The sequence below is a fragment of the Capsicum annuum genome, chromosome 8, assembly GCF_002878395.1.
Source record: "Capsicum annuum cultivar UCD-10X-F1 chromosome 8, UCD10Xv1.1, whole genome shotgun sequence".
In the NCBI taxonomy this organism is placed as follows: domain Eukaryota; kingdom Viridiplantae; phylum Streptophyta; class Magnoliopsida; order Solanales; family Solanaceae; genus Capsicum; species Capsicum annuum.
The window spans coordinates 158,119,883-158,139,423 of NC_061118.1; the positions used below are offsets into that span (position 1 = coordinate 158,119,883).

The 19,541-nt window shown below is 35.3% G+C and overlaps 3 protein-coding genes across 4 annotated transcripts; 2 read left to right on the forward strand and 1 right to left on the reverse strand.

The window, feature by feature from the left end:
• Window positions 1-683: 683 nt before the first annotated feature.
• LOC107839868 (60S ribosomal protein L3-2) lies at window positions 684-4,861 on the forward strand. Of its 2 annotated transcripts, none has more exons than XM_016683511.2 (6): window positions 684-915; window positions 2,557-2,647; window positions 3,169-3,279; window positions 3,532-3,836; window positions 3,941-4,350; window positions 4,441-4,861. In XM_016683511.2, the coding sequence occupies exons 2-6, from the start codon at window positions 2,563-2,565 to the stop codon at window positions 4,697-4,699; spliced, it is 1,170 nt and encodes a 389-aa protein (XP_016538997.1). In that variant the 5' UTR covers window positions 684-915; window positions 2,557-2,562; the 3' UTR covers window positions 4,700-4,861. The 2 variants fall into 2 exon arrangements, with proteins under 2 accessions (XP_016538997.1, XP_016538996.1); XM_016683510.2 differs by having other exon boundaries at window positions 691-915; window positions 2,548-2,647.
• Window positions 4,862-8,241: 3,380 nt separating this feature from the next.
• LOC107839866 lies at window positions 8,242-10,006 on the forward strand. Its single transcript, XM_016683509.2, has 3 exons — window positions 8,242-8,480; window positions 8,897-9,285; window positions 9,431-10,006. Exons 2-3 carry the CDS (start codon window positions 8,980-8,982, stop codon window positions 9,572-9,574), a joined length of 450 nt encoding a protein of 149 aa, XP_016538995.2. The 5' UTR covers window positions 8,242-8,480; window positions 8,897-8,979; the 3' UTR covers window positions 9,575-10,006.
• Window positions 10,007-10,339: 333 nt separating this feature from the next.
• On the reverse strand, window positions 10,340-18,008 carry LOC107839865 (MACPF domain-containing protein At4g24290). Its single transcript, XM_016683508.2, has 7 exons — window positions 16,898-18,008; window positions 15,914-16,152; window positions 15,153-15,354; window positions 13,864-13,932; window positions 13,578-13,764; window positions 12,378-12,544; window positions 10,340-11,248 (listed from the first exon to the last, which is right to left on the reverse strand). The coding sequence occupies exons 1-7, from the start codon at window positions 17,156-17,158 to the stop codon at window positions 10,568-10,570; spliced, it is 1,806 nt and encodes a 601-aa protein (XP_016538994.1). The 5' UTR covers window positions 17,159-18,008; the 3' UTR covers window positions 10,340-10,567.
• Window positions 18,009-19,541: the final 1,533 nt, after the last annotated feature.

Consider the following 19,541-nt stretch of genomic DNA (forward strand, 5'->3'; position numbering starts at 1 on the left):
GGCGACCAAAATTTGATTTCTAAAAAAAGATTGTTTCCACTGCTAAAGTTTTTCACCTAAATCAAATTGTTGATACATTATTAATGCTAACCTTGCCAGCCACTCTTCTATGTTAACAAGATTGTTTTCCATCATAGCTAGAACTTTCGCCGAAAAGTTCATATATTAACAATTTGAAAATTTTTCCAGTGCTAAAGTTCATGTCTTTCATTATTTTTCTATTCTTTAATTAATTGAAAATTGTTAATAATTAGAAAAAAAAAAATAGAGATGAAGAAGATGGCTGGGGACTCTGGGGGAAGGGAAGAAGATGGCTGGGGACTCTGGGGGAAGGGACAATGGAGGGCTGGGGGTAGGGTGTAGTGAAGATGATGACGCGGGGGGAGGGGGGGTTTGTTTTCTTCTTTTTCTTTTTTATTTTAAAATTTGAAAAATTATAATAATTAAAAATTTTATTAATAAAATAATTAAAGTATAAGTTTTTTAATAATAAAAAAAATATTATTTTTTGTTCAACTCACGCTCCCAACACTCTCCTTGCCAAGTCAGTATTTTGTACCTGATAGGTATCAATTTAAGCAGCTGAGGTACCTGATAGGTACAAGCCTTAGTTGAGGGGGTTCAAGTGAATTTTCGGAATAAGTTTGAGGGGTTATCGGCTTGGCCAAAATTTTGTTTGTGTGTAGAAATGGTCTATGCTAAAGTTTTTTATTTTTTTCTTTCAGTTATGCAAAAGAATAATCATTAATCACAATTTCATTTTTTGCTGCAGCTAAACCAGGTCAATAGGGATAAATATGTCAAAATACAGTTAGTAGCGAAACCCTAAATCACACCTCCTCACTATATAAAGTGTCACAAGGTTAATAAACAATACTGCCATTAAGCCGCCGCCGATTCCATTAGAGCTCCGAGGTAACATGGTTCAATTATCGGATCTATTAACTTAGGCTAAGTTTTCTCAATTTTCTTTCATGTTTATCGAATTATTAACACTTGATTTTCTGTTTTAATTATCTGTTTATATACTTTGTTTACTAGGTACTATCACATATAGATTGATTGATTCAACAAATTTTAGATTTTTGATCTATTTTCTCGACTATGTTTCATTTTTATCGGATTATTATTATTACTTAGACCTTATCACATGTAGTAAATTTTTTATTCTCTATCTAAGGAGTATTTTCTCGACTATGTTTATTTTTAATTGAGTTATTAACACCTGATTTACCGTGTTAATTATCTGTTTATATACTTTTGTTAACAGTTATAACATATAGAGTGCTTAGTTACAATTGATTTAACAAGTTCTGGCCAATCTTTCAGCAATCGATTGTGTTTATACCTGAGATTTAGTCGTAATAAACTAGATCTGATCCGTTTAACTTTGATTGTCCTTTTTGATTCTGGGTGATTGATTTGTTTTCCAAATGTAATAAAGATCTCGGAGAATATTTTCGAAATACTTAATTGTGATATGAAGTGCGCTTAATTTGTTTAACTATTTTTTTAGATTTTCTTGGTGTCTCGATGCTTTAGTTCAAGTAGGCATGTTGTAGTTGCCCAAAATTCATAGGTATGATAGAAATGATACTCCCTATAGCAACTTGAAAAAGTAATCAAGGCTGGAGTCTCAAAAGGGCTCTTTCACCAGTACACCATGAATTGGTGTCTTTTTGGAAAGGAAGACAGTTGAGCCCTGAGAATTGGCATGTTCTACTTGCCATAGGCCTTTGGTCGGGGAGCTTTTCTATTCATCTCCTAGAATTGGTGTTAAACTCACATGTCTTTCTTTACTAGAGCATGTTTTGTCCTTGATATTTGGAGATTTTTTTTTTTCGTTTTGGTCTAGAACTCTTCATTTATTTTAGAATCTGTAATTATTTTCTCGGAAATTATGCACTTCTGAATAGCCATGGAAATGTTTGTCCTGAAAGACTTATATCCTTATTCTTCAATTTGTTTTAATAAAATGTACTTTGTCTAGATCGTTTGAATGTTGAGTCTAGTTCTTTCCCATCTTTTGTTACGGTCAAGTTATTTCCTATCTTGAGTTTTATTATTGTTCTATTGGTGTAGTGATTCTTAAGATATTTGGAGATTTGTGCCTATTACATTTAGTGAATTAGTGGAAAGGCAGCCTTTCCTGTAGTGATATGTCATTTGTATACACTGTAATGATATCGTTATTCTTAAATTTATTTTAACAAAATGTACTTTTTCTAGATCGTTCGAATGAGTCTAGTTCTTTCCAATATTTTGTTACAGTCCAGTTGTTTCCTATCTTGAGTTTTATTATTAGTCTATTGGTGTAGTGATTCTAAAGATAATCGGAGATTTGTGCCTCAGCTTTTCCTGTATTTGTACGTCATTTGTATACGTGGTAATTATATCACTTAATGTAGAGGTTCCAATTTTGATTAAAACTAGCCTTCTGTTTGACGTGGAATACTTCTTCCATTCTCTAAGCTGCAAGTTAGTAATTGATGATGTGTATTGTACTCTCCTTAAATGTTGAGGCCACTTAGCCTTTTCTTATTCTAGCTATTACAGGTAAGAATGTCTCATCGCAAATTTGAGCACCCAAGACATGGTTCTTTGGGATTTCTTCCAAGGAAAAGAGCAGCAAGACACAGGGGGAAAGGTTTTAATTCAAACCCTTATGTTTGCTAGTTAAATTTGCGTTCTTACTGCTGTTAACATGTTTATTTTTCTTGGAGTTGAAATATGGCATAGTCAGCTTTCCCACTTGTCTCGAGGTTATTGAGTTTTAAAATCTGAATGATAACACATTTGTCCCATGGATCCCATTTTTATAGAAATTCATGTCTTTGAGTCTATACTGATGAACTGCAACTTGTATTCCACTTTATGACTCACCGAGTACTTTATGGGCAAATTTTAGCGTATGTGCTTCCTTTAGATTTATCCACATTTTTTTTTCTCTGATTTAATGGGTGTGAAATATTCTGTGTTTCAGCAGCCCATATGTGATTTAGTCACGTGGCTAAAACTAGTAGTAGCATGTACTAATATCCTGGTTATGACATTCAATTGCTTGAAGTTGCACTTTTGGGAGGTTAACTTTTAAAGTCAGCACTGAGTGTAATGTTTAATATTTCATCATGGAATCATTTTGTTATGTTCACGTCTTTGTTTATGCAGTGAAGGCGTTTCCCAAAGATGATCCAACGAAACCTTGCAGGTTGACTGCTTTCCTTGGATATAAAGCGGGCATGACTCATATTGTCAGAGATGTTGACAAACCAGGATCAAGTACGTTTTGCTTAAAATTTCAAAAATTCAGTTTCCAGTTAGGGTTAAGAAAACTGAATGTGCACCACGTAGTTAGCTAGGTGTATAAATATTATAGGCTTTAACTATGCTTGTACGTTGGGCTGCTTGGGAAATGCTCATAATAAGCTTCATAATAAGACCTTAGGCAATAAACTGCATCTTTGAAGAAACTTGTCTTTCCAACTATGCAAATATGCATGATTTTGTCATTCATGATTGGCATTTGTGCAGAAATCCACAAGAAAGAGGCATGCGAAGCTGTCACCATTATTGAAACGCCTCCAATGGTGGTTGTTGGTGTTGTTGGATATGTGAAAACACCACGTGGCCTTCGCTGCCTGAGCACGGTCTGGGCTCAGCATCTTAGTGAAGAAGTTAAAAGGAGATTCTACAAGAACTGGTGCACGTCCAAAAAGAAGGCCTTTGCAAAGTACTCAAAGAAGTATGAAACCGATGATGGTAGGAAAGATATCAATGCACAGCTGGAGAAAATGAAGAAGTATTGTTCTGTGATTCGTGTTCTGGCCCACACTCAGGTAGTTGTTCACTATGCACTGCATGCCTCTCTTTATGACTATGTTTTCACCTTTTTCTCATTTGATTCACTCAGGATCCCTCTCCTATACTTTATTCTTTGCAGATTAGGAAAATGAAAGGTCTCAAGCAAAAGAAGGCCCATCTGATGGAGATTCAGGTTAATGGTGGGAATGTTGCCCAGAAGGTTGATTATGCTTATGACTTTTTTGAGAAACAGGTTCCCATTGATGCTATTTTCCAGAAGGATGAGATGATCGATATCATTGGTGTGACTAAAGGTAAGGGTTTTGAGGGCGTGGTGACTCGTTGGGGTGTGTCCCGTCTCCCACGTAAGACTCATCGTGGGCTTAGAAAGGTTGCTTGTATTGGAGCATGGCATCCTGCTAGGGTGTCATTCACTGTTGCTAGGGCCGGGCAGAATGGTTATCACCATCGCACTGAGTTGAACAAGAAAGTCTACAGGCTGGGGAAGGTTGGCCAGGAGTCCCATTCTGCCATAACTGATTTTGACAGGTTAGGCCTTTGTAATGCTTACAATGTTCCTATGTTTCTGTTACTTGTATTTCGCTCATCTTAATATGAATAATTTCACATCTTTCTCAGGACTGAGAAGGACATCACACCAATGGGTGGGTTCCCTCACTATGGTGTCGTGAAAGAGGACTTCCTGTTGATTAAGGGCTGCTGCGCTGGACCGAAGAAGCGTGTTTTGACTCTGAGGCAATCATTGTTGAACCAGACATCTAGGGTTGCATTGGAGGAAATCAAGCTCAAGTTCATTGACACATCCTCCAAGTTTGGCCATGGACGTTTCCAGACTACACAGGAGAAGGCAAAGTTCTATGGACGTCTCAAGGCCTGAGGACTTGTCACGACCTAGGCACTTCTTTTTAGTCAGAGATACATTTATTTGATGCTGTTTTGCTTGAGTTATGTTTTATTTAAAGCTTATACCGTGGTAATTTTGTCGAATTGAATTTTAAAGCTGGTTATTTTAATAAGGTTTTTGGGACATGATGCCAAAGTTATTGGTGTTTTTTAATCTCGTGTATTGGTTTCTTCAAAATTTGGAACCATTAACAGCCCTAAAGCTGAACTAGAAAAAGTAGATCGAATTATTTGTAGTTAGTTAGATTTGTTTCCTTAACAAACAGTTGTGGTGGGACGTTTTTCATACATTATTGTCTTGTAGTTAATCTCTAGTACCACTAAAGTTGCTGATGCTGTAATCATGATTCTCCATACTAGAGTTCAGGTGTTGTACCTAGCGAAGTGCTCAAAATTTTACAATTTACGGTCTATCATCGAGCAAATATCAGCTACTCCCTCCGTCCTATTTTATATGTGTCTCATTTTTTTCAGTTCCTCTCAAAAAATGTCATTATTTAAAGGCAACATTCTCATTTTATTCCTATTAGGTTCCAATTAATAGGAAAAAACAATTAAAAAGTAAATTTTATAAAGTCATCATTCATTTCAAACTCCGTGTTCGGTTAAAAAATGACACATAAAATGAAACGGAGGAGTATAATTTACAGTCTATCATTGAGTAAATAGATCTACCAACTTGGAAAATGTAAAGATCTGTACAAATTGTGTATAGGGGACTCATTTTTCCACACTGTTAAATATGTTGAGAAGATAGAATGACGGTTAAATCTAGTCTAACATGTATATAAATAATAAAAACTCTGGGTACCTGATAAATAAATTTCTGTCCTCTGTTTAGATGCAAGAAGGATCATTTCACATGGGAAACAAGAAGGTCAAGATAGATATCATGAGAACAAAGAAATGGAATGAGTTGGATTTTATGCCCTAAAAAGCTAACAAAGGAAACCTACCATGTCTAAAGGAAACAATTAAATATGAATCCCTCTTCTGTGAATAATAAACTTACTCTTGGTATACTATTCATTTTCTAATTACGATGGCTTGGATTAGTTCAACTAATAAATACATCATTACGTGTTATATCCTGCCAATATTACTGAATAACTCGATTTGGAACAACTCATAGTTTGTTTAATGGAAGAATTTAAGATGGAAAAAGGAAAAAGGGGGGGGGGAGGAGAAAAAGTAGACAATGTGTGAACAGTTTTTGAGCACTGCTTTATTTTTCTTGGCATGGGCCAACTGGACCCCAAAAATGTCTTGTACTAAAATTTTGTGTTCTTTTTCCTTGAGATGACCCAAATATAAATAAAGCAGAGGCACTACATTTTCCAAAATAAAAAATAAAAAAAATGAATGAATGAAAAAAAAATCAAATTTAGGTAGGAGAATCACCTTTGTTGCTTTTTTTTTTTTTTTCTGGGGTTTTTCTAAAAACAGTGTGGAAAAAGAAAAAAAAAAGGTTAATCTTATATGTTAAAAAGAAAACTTTCAAGACACCAATAAGAGAATTGTTTTCAGTTCTAGTTTTACTTCTCTTTGACATTAAAGACAAGTAAAACTTAGTTCATTAAATTATAGTTAAAACATAGACAAATGAATAAGTTGGATGATTTATCTACTTTGCAGAAATTTATGCAAACTATTTTCTTACAAATGTGCTAGGGATTTGTATGTGGTGATGGTGTTTTTTTTTTCGGGGGGGGGGGGGGGGGGGGGGGGGGGGTGCTGTTGGTTTTCTTGGGACATCACACACATCATATCTGAATTACTGTAGAATTTTAATTGTTCTCATAGCTTTTGACAGACAAAAGACCTTAATCTTGTTTTTTAAAAAATCCCAACTCAATGAAAAGCAGGAAAAAAAATAAAAAGATTGATTCCTTCCCTTCTCTTCCTATCTTCAACTTTTTTATCTTGTACCTACTCGATGCGAAATCAGATTAGTCAAACCAGTAAATATAAAACACAATAAATTTGAGCCTATTATGCAAGAAAACAAATTAGCCAAGTCAATGAGCAATGAGACATACCAGTACAATTAAACCCATTTAGTGTGAAATCGAATTAGTCTAGACCAATGAATACGAAATACGATACAATAAATTGAAAACTAAAAATCCTTTATTAAGCAATAACTTTATCATTTCTTATTCAAGAAAATCATCATAACTTAGGCCCTTGTCACAGGGAGGAGAATTAAAGTGGGGTGTATGGATAGAAAGCTTAAATATAAAAGTGGACTTTGTGCAAATAAATCAAGAAATTTAAGCTACTGATCATAGTGCTTCTGACAAAAAAGTTGTGGGGTTTATAAGACAAAGATTTTAGTAGGTAAAATTGTGGAATAAATCAAGAAAATGGTCTCAATCACCAACTTTTTTTCTAGCTTTTTTCCTTTTTGTATTGAGATAAAAAAAACTTTGAGTCTCTTTTCTTTAATTGAATCATGGCTCTTCTGTTATAGCATTAGCTGTAAGATTATCAAAAATTCCACCTGCTGCAACCATTCTTTTTTCTTCTTTGTTTGTCAGCTTTTGCTTATCCTGCCTATCTAGTGGGAGTTCATTTATTTTCTTGTATGTTTTGCTAACTTTGAGTGGTGAAACCTTATGTTTGTTTTTTGTCTTATACAATATCTTCTTTATTAAGAAATTCAGAAGTGTTACCCTTTATAGATCAGGAATACTTTTTTAAATATCTTAATTTTACAAAATTAATAAAGATCTCGAACCTCTTTGATTAATAGGCGGGTGAATTGAGGTCTAGTAGATAAATGGATAAGTTTCTGAAAGACTGAAACTTTGAACTTTAAACAACTCATGATCGAGGTAAACAAACAATAATATTCTTAACTTTTGTGCGCCGACAATTTAAAAGAACTTTTAAGACATCAAATCACTTATTAACAATTAAATATAAATAACTTATCGTAATAAGTGGAACTAGCTAGTTACCTAGAAAATAAAGCAATCAACCCGCCACAATACGTATATTAATGATATAAAAAATATTTATGCCGTCAATATATATATATATATATGTAAATCGAAAAATTTAGCTAGGAGGAAGCCATCAATTAGGGTATCTTGAAAGTGAATGCTTTTGCAAGCATCAAAGAGGGCCGACACTCTTTGCTTTAGGCTCTTTCAGACAAAGAGGGCCAGTACTTTTTAACTTCTTTAAGTTTGCTTCCCTAAATGTACAAACAAAGGTATAGTACTGATTAAGTTTGGTATAAAGACCATGTACAAAAAACCCAACATAGGAAAAATAAGGTAAAATAATTTAAAAACAAAAACAAAAGGAGTTATGACTTTTGTGTATAATTTTTTTGTATTATTGGAATAACGTTACGTACAACAAAAGGTAAGTAGTTGTATATAGAGTGATCTTGATTTGGTAACGTAAAGAATACAATAAAATAACCTATTATAATAGGTTTAAATATACTGATAGTGTAAAAGTTTGTTATTTATAAATCCAAACAAAAGCTCTAGTAACTAAGATTATCTTATAAATTTGTCTTTATATTTCTTTCCTACTAGGTATAAAGCTACCTAGTTTGAGCTGTGTTTTTCAATAAAATTGGAGTCATGTGTTTGTCTGTTTCTTTCATCACATGAAACTATAGAATATAAAGTCTTTTAACATTGGGTCTTCCTCTTTCTCAAGATTAAATTCCATACTATATTTATTCATCACATTCTTTTTTCCAAGTAGATAACATCACACAGCAAGATTTCAAGGTAATAATCTGAAAACATTTCCTTTTTTTCCTCCTTTTTTTGCAGCTCATGATTTTCTTGATTCTTTTTTTTGTTAAATTTTTCTTGATATATGTTAAACTTTCTTCTATTATCTCTTACCTGCATTTCTTATATGGTAATTGAGATTACGTTGATAAAGGTTAAGGGTATTCATAGTTTCTATATATTAAACTAATTCACTGAGATCATCATTTATATAATAAAGTGTAATAAAAAGAAGAAAACATGATCATGATATATCAGAAGCAAAATAAACCTGTTGATATCTCTTTACTTCAAAGCTAAAAACATAACTTTTGCTATCTTGTTTCTTGTGCTTTAATTTTGTCAGTTGTTTTTATTCTATTTCATGTAATATTGGACTAAGATAAGTTGATATGTTCTGATATGGACAGTCGAGGATTCATATAGCCGACCCCGACTTGCCTGATATCGAAGGGTTAGTTGTAGTGTTTTTTTGTAATCGATCAATGAAAAAATGGATATGAATATGAGTGAGCGTGGTTCAGAAAGATCAAACACATGGAACAACATTCACACAAGTTCAGAACCTAGTCCTTCCCAAACACAAGTAAACAGAGAAGGACAATGGAAGAACTATGGGACATCAATGGATGCTATTTCTTTTGGCTTTGTTGCTACAGCTATCCTCATATCCATGTTTCTCATCATGGCTTTATTCGAACATCTCTTCAAGCCTAGCACCCCCTTTTCTTCGCCTCGAGGTAGTAGACACAGTTCCATGGAGTTGGGGACGATTCAGAAACGCGCAAGTTCAATAGCAGTAAGTACCTCAACTAACATTCAAGAATTGCCGCCTTCTTTTTCTTGAAAGGAAATGTTGAGGATGTCATAATAGAAATATTTCACTTTTCTAAGTCATGAAAATAAACAACAATATGATGCTAGGTTATCTCTTGTTTACACAGGGACCAACGCGATATTCATCGGAATATACAGTTTTGATGCCAGGACAACAGTATCCTACCTTCATTGCCAAGCCAACTCCACTGTCTTGTCCAAGGGAAGGGGTTTATTGGCCTTCCCATGAACATGGTTTTCCCTTCTCTTAATGATCCTAAAAGACTAATTTATTGTTGTTATCTATCTATGAATCCTATAGGAAGATTTATGTAACCATCATAAAGTACCACCAATTGCATAATCTAGCACTCTCTTACCCTGCTAGCTCTGACCTGTGAAATTAGCCGTCGGACGAAAAACTGAAGTTTTGCATGTTGGGAGGAAGGAAAATGTGGGGTGACATTCATTGTTTGTGTAAACATATTTGGTTTCTGGTTTGTCTATTGACCCAGTTCCCCCTTTTTCTGTTTATGTGAGAGATGTAGGGAAGATCTGGCAAGTTCACTAGGCTAAGTTATTAGTTTGTTCTTTTGAAGTAAAAGCTTATTTTACCATGTATTGATCTTATGCACTGCTTTCTACTTCCAGCAGTCTTATGTCACTTGATGTTAACTCCAAGAATACGGCTCACGTTTTGTGCATGAATCTGGGATGTATATCAAACCTTTACACTTGAAAAGAGTTTTTTTTCTTTTTTGTGGTTTCCCACCTGGTGTGGGGCAACTATATTAGAGCACCGACTAATCCAGATCACGCACTACAGGGCCCATTCCAGGGGTGGTGCTCCCAACAGAGCGAGCCCATTCTGGGGGTGACGCTCCCAACAGAATTTTCTACATACCCAGGGATACCCCAAGCTAAACTCATGTTCGTCCAACTATCCAAAATTATTGCTGGATTAAATCTCAATCAAACAATTGTAACTTTCCCTAATTGGTTAAATATCGAAGTAAGGACGTAGATTCAAAGAGAGATTTGGAGAAGTGAGAAATTATATTACAACCAATGTTGTCATGATTTACATTAAGCGAACAAAATCAGAACAAAGATCACAGACATCTCAAAAGTACATATTTTTGGGCACTTCCACCAAATTTTGTACAACAGGTGTTTCAACATCAAAGTCAGCAACAAACTATGCTGCCACTTCTCACTGTAGCCTTTGCATTTATAAGTATAAATAGAAGAGAACCTCTTCTCAATTACTCTGATATTTCATCATCGGGTTGTATTACAGTTAACAAGGAATATTTGACTCTCACAGAGATCCTTCCTTTCTCAACCATAAGCCTTGCACCTGAAACAACCCAATAACCAGGAGGTTCCTGAGGTCCTCGAGTCATCTCAGTAGTATCGACAAATTTCAAGAGCTTAGGGGCTTGCACGGGAACGGGAGGACCACCAGGGTAAATGGCAGAATTTATGTTCACGTCAGCTGGCTGAGGAGGTGGCTTCTGAACTGACGTGAAGTGCTGGCTAATGAGAGTTGATATCAAACCAGATTTGCGGGCCAACCCAGGGGAACCATCCCATTCAGGGTGCTTTACCATAGTAGCTTCCATGACAGTTGAGAAACGGAGTCTCAGAAAGAGGACCTTTTTAAACCCATAATCTCCTACTTCCAATTGTGCTCCAGTAACTATATTAAGATCTTCATCAGATTCAACAGGTGCGGTGCAGACGTGAGAAAAGTTCTTCCATTGAACTTTTTCATAGTATTTCCGATCATATGATTCTCGGCGAAAATTGCCATTTGGATCATCTTCAAGTTGGAAGACTTTAGGAAGAGACGAAAGATGCTGCAAGTGCACAGCTAAGCGGTTACTCCTTTTACCTTCAAGGTACAAACGAAGCCCGGTCACTGGCCTCTTGTCAACATCAACCTGCAACAATAATATGAATCACAAGGCCGCCTTGAAAGAAGGTACTAAGCAGACTACTCAACAGTATTTTCCCCTCTTTTTCTTCCTTTCTTAATGGAAGTTAATGGAACAGTCTTTCTAAAGATCAATAACAATTGGCTATGCACTTCGAGCTGCTCCTCACCCATAATAATTCACAGGGGCACACATCGTAATTTAAAATGAAGAAGCAAAGATGTTATTGTCTCACATCCTTTGCTAAAAACATTATTTCTAGGGATCATGTGTACCGAGTATTTGGAGAAATACAACCAAATCTTAACAAAATCAAAAGATATCATAGTTTGAAATACAACAATAGCAAGTCTTTTATTTTATATTTCATGAACTGTTGCAAACAAATCGGAGATAATGATGAGAGATTTTTTGTCAGAAGGAAAGAAGAAAACCCCCAGTTCATTTGGGGTCAGAATTTGGATTGCCTTATTTAACATGGTGCTACCAGGACATAATTAGATTTGTCTGATTATGGAAAAAGACAATAGCTATTAAGTTGGAAATTTCAAATAGATGAATCGGGCAAGGTGGCAAACTCTAATGGGGCAAATTTGCTAAAAAAAGATCATGAGATGGAAGGAAAAATAAATAGGATACACTTCAGGGAGTATGTAACTGATCATTTAAGAAGGATAACTTATCCCAAAATGACATATCATTTAAGAAGGATGACATGGGATCACACGGGATAGAAGCTTCAGTAAAGACATCTAGGGTTGAAAATTGACAAGGTTGAGGAGTATCTGACGAATACTAATGATAGCTAGTAAGATGAGACTGGAATACAAGATGATATAGCGAGGGTCGAGAACGGAACCGTTAACTGTGGGATCATATTACATGGAGTTAGTTGAGGACGGGAATAAAGGCGTCGTGGAAGAATATATGGACCACCAACACCCCAAAGAAAAAGTAACTTTTTCCCTTGAGGCGGTGTTATATGCCATGTTAATGACGAATAACTCAAGGAAGATGATGGGATTGCTTTCAGTTGGTGCTGGTACATAAGGAGCACAAGGAAGATATAAACCACCATTTGCTCCATCACAAGTCTTCTATAGAAAATTGAGGTGTTAAAATTGAGGAAGCTCACCAGAGTGTTGTTCACATAAAGCCTGGGACCAAGTAAACTGAACTGCAAAGATGGAAAACTTAAATGCCTTCTCTGTGGACCAAGCGGAAGATCACCAAATACCGGCGCCCACTGCCTTGGCAGCTGAAATTCCAAAAACTGGTGAAGCTCTTCAATTGGTGGTTTATCTGCATAATAGACAACAGTTCTATATAATGGTGAAGAATTAAGCATACAATTCTAGGTAATTACATAATAAAACATCCCATGCAATTAATACATAACCAAATTCATAAGGACCTATCTCTAAAACTTGTGGAAAAAGCTTTTTGAAGATAACTACAATTTGTCTGAAGATCTCTAAGTGTTTCTGTGTGGAGCAGTGGAAGAAGAATCTTTTTTCTGAAATTACCTTAAAAACACTTCAAAACAGCTTCGAAACAAAAAAATCTTGATAAAAGATAGCTGTTCAGACAACATTTGAGTTGAAATTTGAACAAAAAAAAAAAGAATATTTAAAGTTGAAGTTAAAGGAAAAAAATTTGTGGAAGTTGACGTTGTGGACATGAACTTCACTTGGAAAATAAGTTTACAAGAGTTGAAGATATGTCGCTGAAAAGTGAAAGACGAGAGTTGAAGATTAATCGCTGAAAAATGACGGCTAGTATTTTCACTTGAAAACCACCTTCAAATGCATGCAGTAGTACTATGCCCAAACAGGCCAGCCTAACCCCTTTTTCCGTAGAAGTTTTTGCAAGATTTTATAAATATTCCACGAACAGACGACACATTAAAATTTTGCAGACATACTTAAATCAGCCATCATCTTTTAGCCGCATAATTAGCAGGGCTCAACATACTTCTACATCTTATTTTGATAACATCATTAATAACTCTTTTATGAAATTGGTAACTGTAATAAAATGTTTAATATTTTGAGAAAGGCAAGCATAGAGGTGCAAATTAACAGGCCCTCTTCTATCTTATTGTTTGCCATAATATATGTTGCTCGGACTCTTCAAAATTGATGATGGGTGTGTTGTTGGATCCTCCATAGGTAGTTGTGTTTTTGGAGGGTCCAACACAGGTACAACAGCATTTTTGGAGAGTCCGGGCAACATAGCAGGTCATAACTATTAAGTCAAAAAGTTACATTTAGCAATGTACATTGTACATAGAAGATAGAAGCAAGAAAGTAACAAATAATATGCTGTAACTTACAGCGTAAGTACAGATTTATAGCATGACTTAAAAATCCACTTCCTGCAATGCCATTCAACAGTGAAGTTATAGGAATGAAGGTCATTGAGATCACATCAGGCTCCTGATCCACACTTTGTAACCACTGATTATGCATCAGGCCTCTGTTATCACTTCCACCTCTCCTCTTGCAAATACAAACAGTATCCTGCAATTTCAATAGCCAATAGGCAAATTGGCAAACTTGTTTCAGAACTCTAAAGTGCACAAAGTTTATCAGACATGATGAAAATCTTATACCACCAACCTCCTTATGTGCATATGAACCAGATATATTGGGATCGGCGAACCTCAGTCGGTGCTCCCTGATTTCAAACTGAGGCAACATTATCAAATCAGAGACGTAGACGATAGATTCATGATAATTGTGACCTAATAATATGTCATGACATTTTTTCCAGTAATCTAATGGTATGACAAAAACCGTGATTTAGAACTTGACAATAAGAATTTCAATTGACATACAATTGTAAGACAAATGACCAACAAAGTAAATCCATCTGCAGATATTGATTGACATTGTCTATGCAGCCATAGAAGATCTCATTAAGCGTTTCTGATCCACTCAATATTGAGGAGATTTAAGATAACATTTCAAAAACAATTCAAGGAGAAATAAGGACATTCCAAAGCAACCAGGAATAATAACAGTTGGTAGTTATGGTATTCAATCAACAGCGATGAGACATAAAGACCCTAAATTGTTTGGGTCAAAAGCACTTTCAAGTCATAAAGGGATAAGAGAAACAGGAAAACGTAAACTTCAGATTATCTTGCTTCGGAATCCAAAGCGTTGGTACATCTATCAATGTGGCCTTTACAATCCCTTTTTCACATCCCAGTTATTGGCCCACCTCCTATAAAAGCAAAAGTTTAACGGTTCCATGTTAAAGTAAATAAATGTAGATGACTGGCAATATTCAATTTTTTTCCTTAAGTCTTTGTATTCCTGGACAAGGGAGTCAGCTTCAAAGGAGCTTACCTGTCAGGAGAAGTATGTATTAAATAATATGCTCAAAGGTCATTTAAGACCATTTTTGCTTTTACATGTAAATAGCACTTCAAGCCAGTTCCTTTGAACTTGCGAGTTTTCTATGGAAAAGGAAATATTTCCTATGCTAAAGAGTTTAAAGCTCTACTTCTTCGGAGGTAGCGGCATGGACTGCGTACATTCTACCCTCCCCAGACCCCACTTTGTGGGAATACACTGGGTATATTGTTGTTGTTGTTGCTGAAGAGTTTAAAGCTGACAACCTAAGTTGGAACTTATACAAGTTCAACCCATTAGATAGAAGGAAGCAATGAGTGTTGTTTGGACGGGTCAGGAGATATAGGTGCTTTTAACACATACTCCTAAAATTCTAGGGTATTTCTGGTTGTGTTGGCAAAGTAAGAAAAGTGTGTCATCTAGATAAAAGAAGAAATAAAAGTGTAAACAGTGCATGGTCTCTAAAAGTTCCATAAAATAATAAAATTCATGCTCCGTGAGTGTTTGTCATGATTATGGAAATTGGAGGGTTGGATGAGACCCTTAACCTTCTCATTCTGATGTGCCTGCTGTGATTCTATTCCGCCTTGTTCATTTGCACCTGAAAACCTCTTATCTGCCATCGTCTTCAAACGCTTTTGCACGTCAGCAGGCAGAAGGGATGAGGAGTGCTGCTGTTTCATATATATTACATCCTTTCCGCCCATCTTTATACCAACAATGACATGAGTACCAAATTTTTCAATAAACCTGGAGAATGAACATAACTTCAGAACAAGTACGACAAAGTTCTAATAGACTAGAACATTGCAAAAACAATGTGTTGCTTGTAATTATCCAGTTTGTAAGTGACATAAAGGTAGATAGCAGATAGTAGCCTAACAAGCAGTTGCATCAAAGCCCTCTTAACTCAAATTTGTAACTTGGAAAGCTCTGATTATGATCAACTAGAACGCCTCAAGTGAATAAAAAGAATACGCAAAAAACTCAAAGGACAGGTTTATTTGAGGTGTAATTAACTGTTTACTTTCCCTTCTCCTCTTGCATATATTTTTGTTTGGCACTAAAAAGGGAACAAAATGGTCAAAACTTGATTTGATAGTAAGGGAAGTAAACGAGCGAGCCAGATAGATTATGTATCTAAAGTTGTTTCTCAAATTGGATCTTAGATCTGAAGAAGTTGTTTTTTCAATGCTTCTACCACCCACCGCCTCCAGACAGAAATCCAACGAATGCAGACTTTTTGAAATAGGATATTTTTAAAAATATGCCAATATGTTTAAAAGTTTAAATACGTAACAAATATTACCTTGCTAATGCCGCAGGATCCCATGTTGATGGAACTTCTTTTTTAACATATTCACACAGCACCATTTGAGATTTTTCTAGAGCAACAGAGTACAACGTGATGAACACGCCATCAAAAGCAAGGTTTTTAGTGTACGCTGCATCCTTCTGCCAAGAACCAGAAAACTCGAACATAGTATTGAAGAGCCCTGAAGGAATTTTACCATTCACAGATACCTCCTGATTGAACTGCTCTGACATCTGCAGGTAGAAAAGGAACTCTTAGATTGACAACAAAAACAAGACCGCAAAATTTGCACAGAATTTAACAAACTTAATAATTAACACCAGAGAAGAGATTACAAGTACATGCGCAGAAGTGAATTATATTCCTATTTATGTTTTCCTTCAACTCTTCGTAGAAATTGTGCATCACAAATGAGAGCTAATAAAGAGACCCACAATTACATAGAAAGACATCACGATTCCTTGTTGGAAAAAAATGATTTGCTGAGGCAGAAAAAAAGATATCAAATTTCTCCCAAGATAACTGGAAGTTAACCTAAAAAAAAAGAATAAAGGCCCAGAAAAATAAGTATGCTAGCTATATGCTAGAGTTTCGTTCTTCATTCCCATTTTTTGCTCTTTTTTTTTCAGGCATGCCGCTCTGTCATTGTCTGATTTTTGGTTGTTAGATCACACTCAAAATTATGTATCTGCTTATTGTCGTCATGGAGAAACTAAAACACAATAACATGGAGATGGCCTCATTCTGCCAACTGTAAAAAATTCTAGCACATCAATATATTCCTAACTCTTAATATAGGAAAACACTGGCATCATAAAATACAGATAAACGAACACATCCACACGCAACGTCAACCAGAGAAGATTCTAACCTCTTCAACGAAAAGCAAATAACATAAGCAAAACGATATCACTACAGCAACATACATATGTAGGAACATAATACCTAACCACCAAATGCAAGTAGAACCAAAAATACCTGCTGGAAAGAAAGAACGTCAGAACGAAACCGTGTGAGTTCTCCTTTATCACACTTAATAGATTTCGACACATTAGGTATTGAAATTCCACCAGGAAGCACAACTTCCCGACCCTCATCTTCATCAATTTCGATTAAACGACTGTTAGCTGGATGACCTTTACAGTACTTAAGCCTCAAGTCCAATGATATATCATATCCACATCCTATAGACTGAATCGCAACCTTAGCTGCTTCAACAGCTGGTAACTTCAACGCCATTCGTCACAACATCCTTATAACTTCATCAACTACAGAAAATGTTCAATTCACGCGACCTATTAATGAACCACGTAAGATTCCCTTGCGTTTTCCTAGACTAGTCAAAATACAGCTGTAACTCACTGAAATAATAATCAAAAGTTCCGGTAACCTTAACGTATCAATCTAGGAATACGAAAGATCCAATTTTCCGAGCTGAGAACTGCAAATTTCTCGTTTTACACCAAATCAACAGCTACAGAAATTCAACGGCAAAACCCTAGAATAACGGCGTACACGTGGTGATGAGTGGGCCAGCATTTTCGGTCTAGTAAGGAACGGAAACCCTAGCTGAGATCCGCAGATTTTGCATTTGACTTAGAAGTGAAGCGCAGATCTAGAGAAGGAACTTTGAAGACGACAGCGAGGATTTGGACACCAAAAAAAGCACTAGTCTTACTTGTTAGTCCAGGTGCGCAAAGACTTGCCTCCACTCTACTTATATAGGAAAAGACGATGGGGGGGGAGGAATTGATAGAGAGGATAAAGAGGGAAGAGGAATGGTGTGCTTGAAATGGAAACACTGTATTTAGCTCTTTTGGATTATATTTAACAGTGACGGGAGTAGCAGTGGGAGTGCCGTCGTCAACGGGAGGATTTTGAGTTGACTTACATTTTTACGTGTCTGGACTGGTTATGTTTCCCAACTAGAGAGGGAAATTTATTTATCGTATACGGCAAAATATTTGGGGTAAAATGATCGTGACCATAGCTATCGTACGTGCTTTAAATTGTTGCAAATGATAGTGTCACCATATGCCCTTTTAAGTATATTTTTTTTAAGCAGAAATGTCTCGCAAATATTTTCAATTTAACCTGAAACATAAATATTCTTGTGTCAAATTAATAAATGATAGTGTAATTTTTAAAAAATATATACAAGTGTTTTGTTATTAAAAAGCAAGAAAAAAAAAAAAACAAATACGTCTTTTCTCGTCGCTTCTCTTCTTCTTCCAACATTAGCACCCTCTTCCTGTTAATAATGCTTCTTTCATGTTGCTGCGCCTCCCTCCTTTACATGTACTTATCCCCTCTTTTCTTCTTTTTTCAAAGAGAACTTTCTCCGTGTATTAGTGCATTTCGTATTTTTTTTTCTAATTCTTTTGTTCTTTCAAATTCAATTCTTTGTTGTTGTGTTGCTATTCATTCCTTCGTTCTACACTCCCTCCTCCCCTCGCCTTCTTCATTTCCCTCCTTTACTCATTCACCAGTAGCGGAGCCAGTATCTTAATTGAGGGGGTCAAAATCGAAAAATGTGAACGAAATAATTAGTCGAAGGGGTTTAACGTTAATTATATATACATGAAAAATAATTTTAAGCTTGTATATATAGTATAATTTTCCGCTGAAGGGGGTTCGATGACCCCTTACTATGAGCTGGATCCGCTACTATCACTCTCGCTCATATTTTCTTACCCCTCTCCCTTCCTTTTCAACTCTATTCATTGATGTTATAGATACGTTTATTTTGATAATTATGTGATAAATATTTTAGATGGTGTTAAACATTAAGTTGTTAAATCATGTATTATATTATTATTCTTTATTAGGATGGTGGTCGGCGTGTGGTGATAAGATTATGACTTGGTTAGAACGAATGCGCTGTGTGATGATGATGATGATGTTCGAAGCTTGATTGGAGTAAAAACGTGCGGTCCATATCATAAAAATAAAAAACAAAATTGTAAGAATTTTTGGGCCTAAAGTTAGGGAATGACACGTATTTTGTAATGTTAATGTAAAGGTTTCAAGTGGGCCGGACCGAGTCAAGGCAGAACCGGCCCGTTTAGTTTAACTAGGTTGTGGGTCGGTTTCGGTTCGGATTGGGTTAGGTGGGTCGGGTCGGTTTTGGGTTCAACAGTAAAAATGTTGAAAACAACCCTGAACCGGTCCACTTAACCCAACCCGGTTAAACCCACCTAAACCCGGTCAAACCCATTTTAAAAAAATGAAAAATCCAATATACACTACAATTATATACACTATATACACTACAATTATACGATATATATTTTTTAAAATATATATAAACAATTACACATATATATGTATCATTCAATATACAATTATATATGACTATACGTACTACTTTAAATAAAACATATACTACAAATTTACAATAGTACAATATATATATATATATACACAACAATATATATATATATATATATATATATATATATATATATATATAGTTATAGTTATAGTTATAGTTATAGTTATATACTAATTTATAAAACATATACACATTTATACGTTAAATATATACGCTTATAGAAGATATATACACATATATACGCACCATTCAATATATATGTACTGCTTTAAATAAAATATATACTAC

Excerpts from the sequence above, each read along its gene's own strand:
- LOC107839868 (XM_016683511.2), top strand. The coding sequence starts at position 2,563 with ATGTCTCATCGCAAATTTGAGCACCCAAGACATGGTTCTTTGGGATTT. Across the intron at positions 2,648-3,168 it reads AGCAAGACACAGGGGGAAAG|TGAAGGCGTTTCCCAAAGAT; the intron begins GTTTTAATTCAA and ends TTGTTTATGCAG. Across the intron at positions 3,837-3,940 it reads GTGTTCTGGCCCACACTCAG|ATTAGGAAAATGAAAGGTCT; the intron begins GTAGTTGTTCAC and ends TATTCTTTGCAG.
- LOC107839866 (XM_016683509.2), top strand. The coding sequence starts at position 8,980 with ATGGATATGAATATGAGTGAGCGTGGTTCAGAAAGATCAAACACATGG. Across the intron at positions 9,286-9,430 it reads AACGCGCAAGTTCAATAGCA|GGACCAACGCGATATTCATC; the intron begins GTAAGTACCTCA and ends TTGTTTACACAG.
- LOC107839865 (XM_016683508.2), bottom strand. The coding sequence starts at position 17,158 with ATGGCGTTGAAGTTACCAGCTGTTGAAGCAGCTAAGGTTGCGATTCAG. Across the intron at positions 15,355-15,913 it reads GATCCTGCGGCATTAGCAAG|GTTTATTGAAAAATTTGGTA; the intron begins GTAATATTTGTT and ends TTCATTCTCCAG. Across the intron at positions 12,545-13,577 it reads TATAAATCTGTACTTACGCT|ATAAACCACCAATTGAAGAG; the intron begins GTAAGTTACAGC and ends TCTATTATGCAG.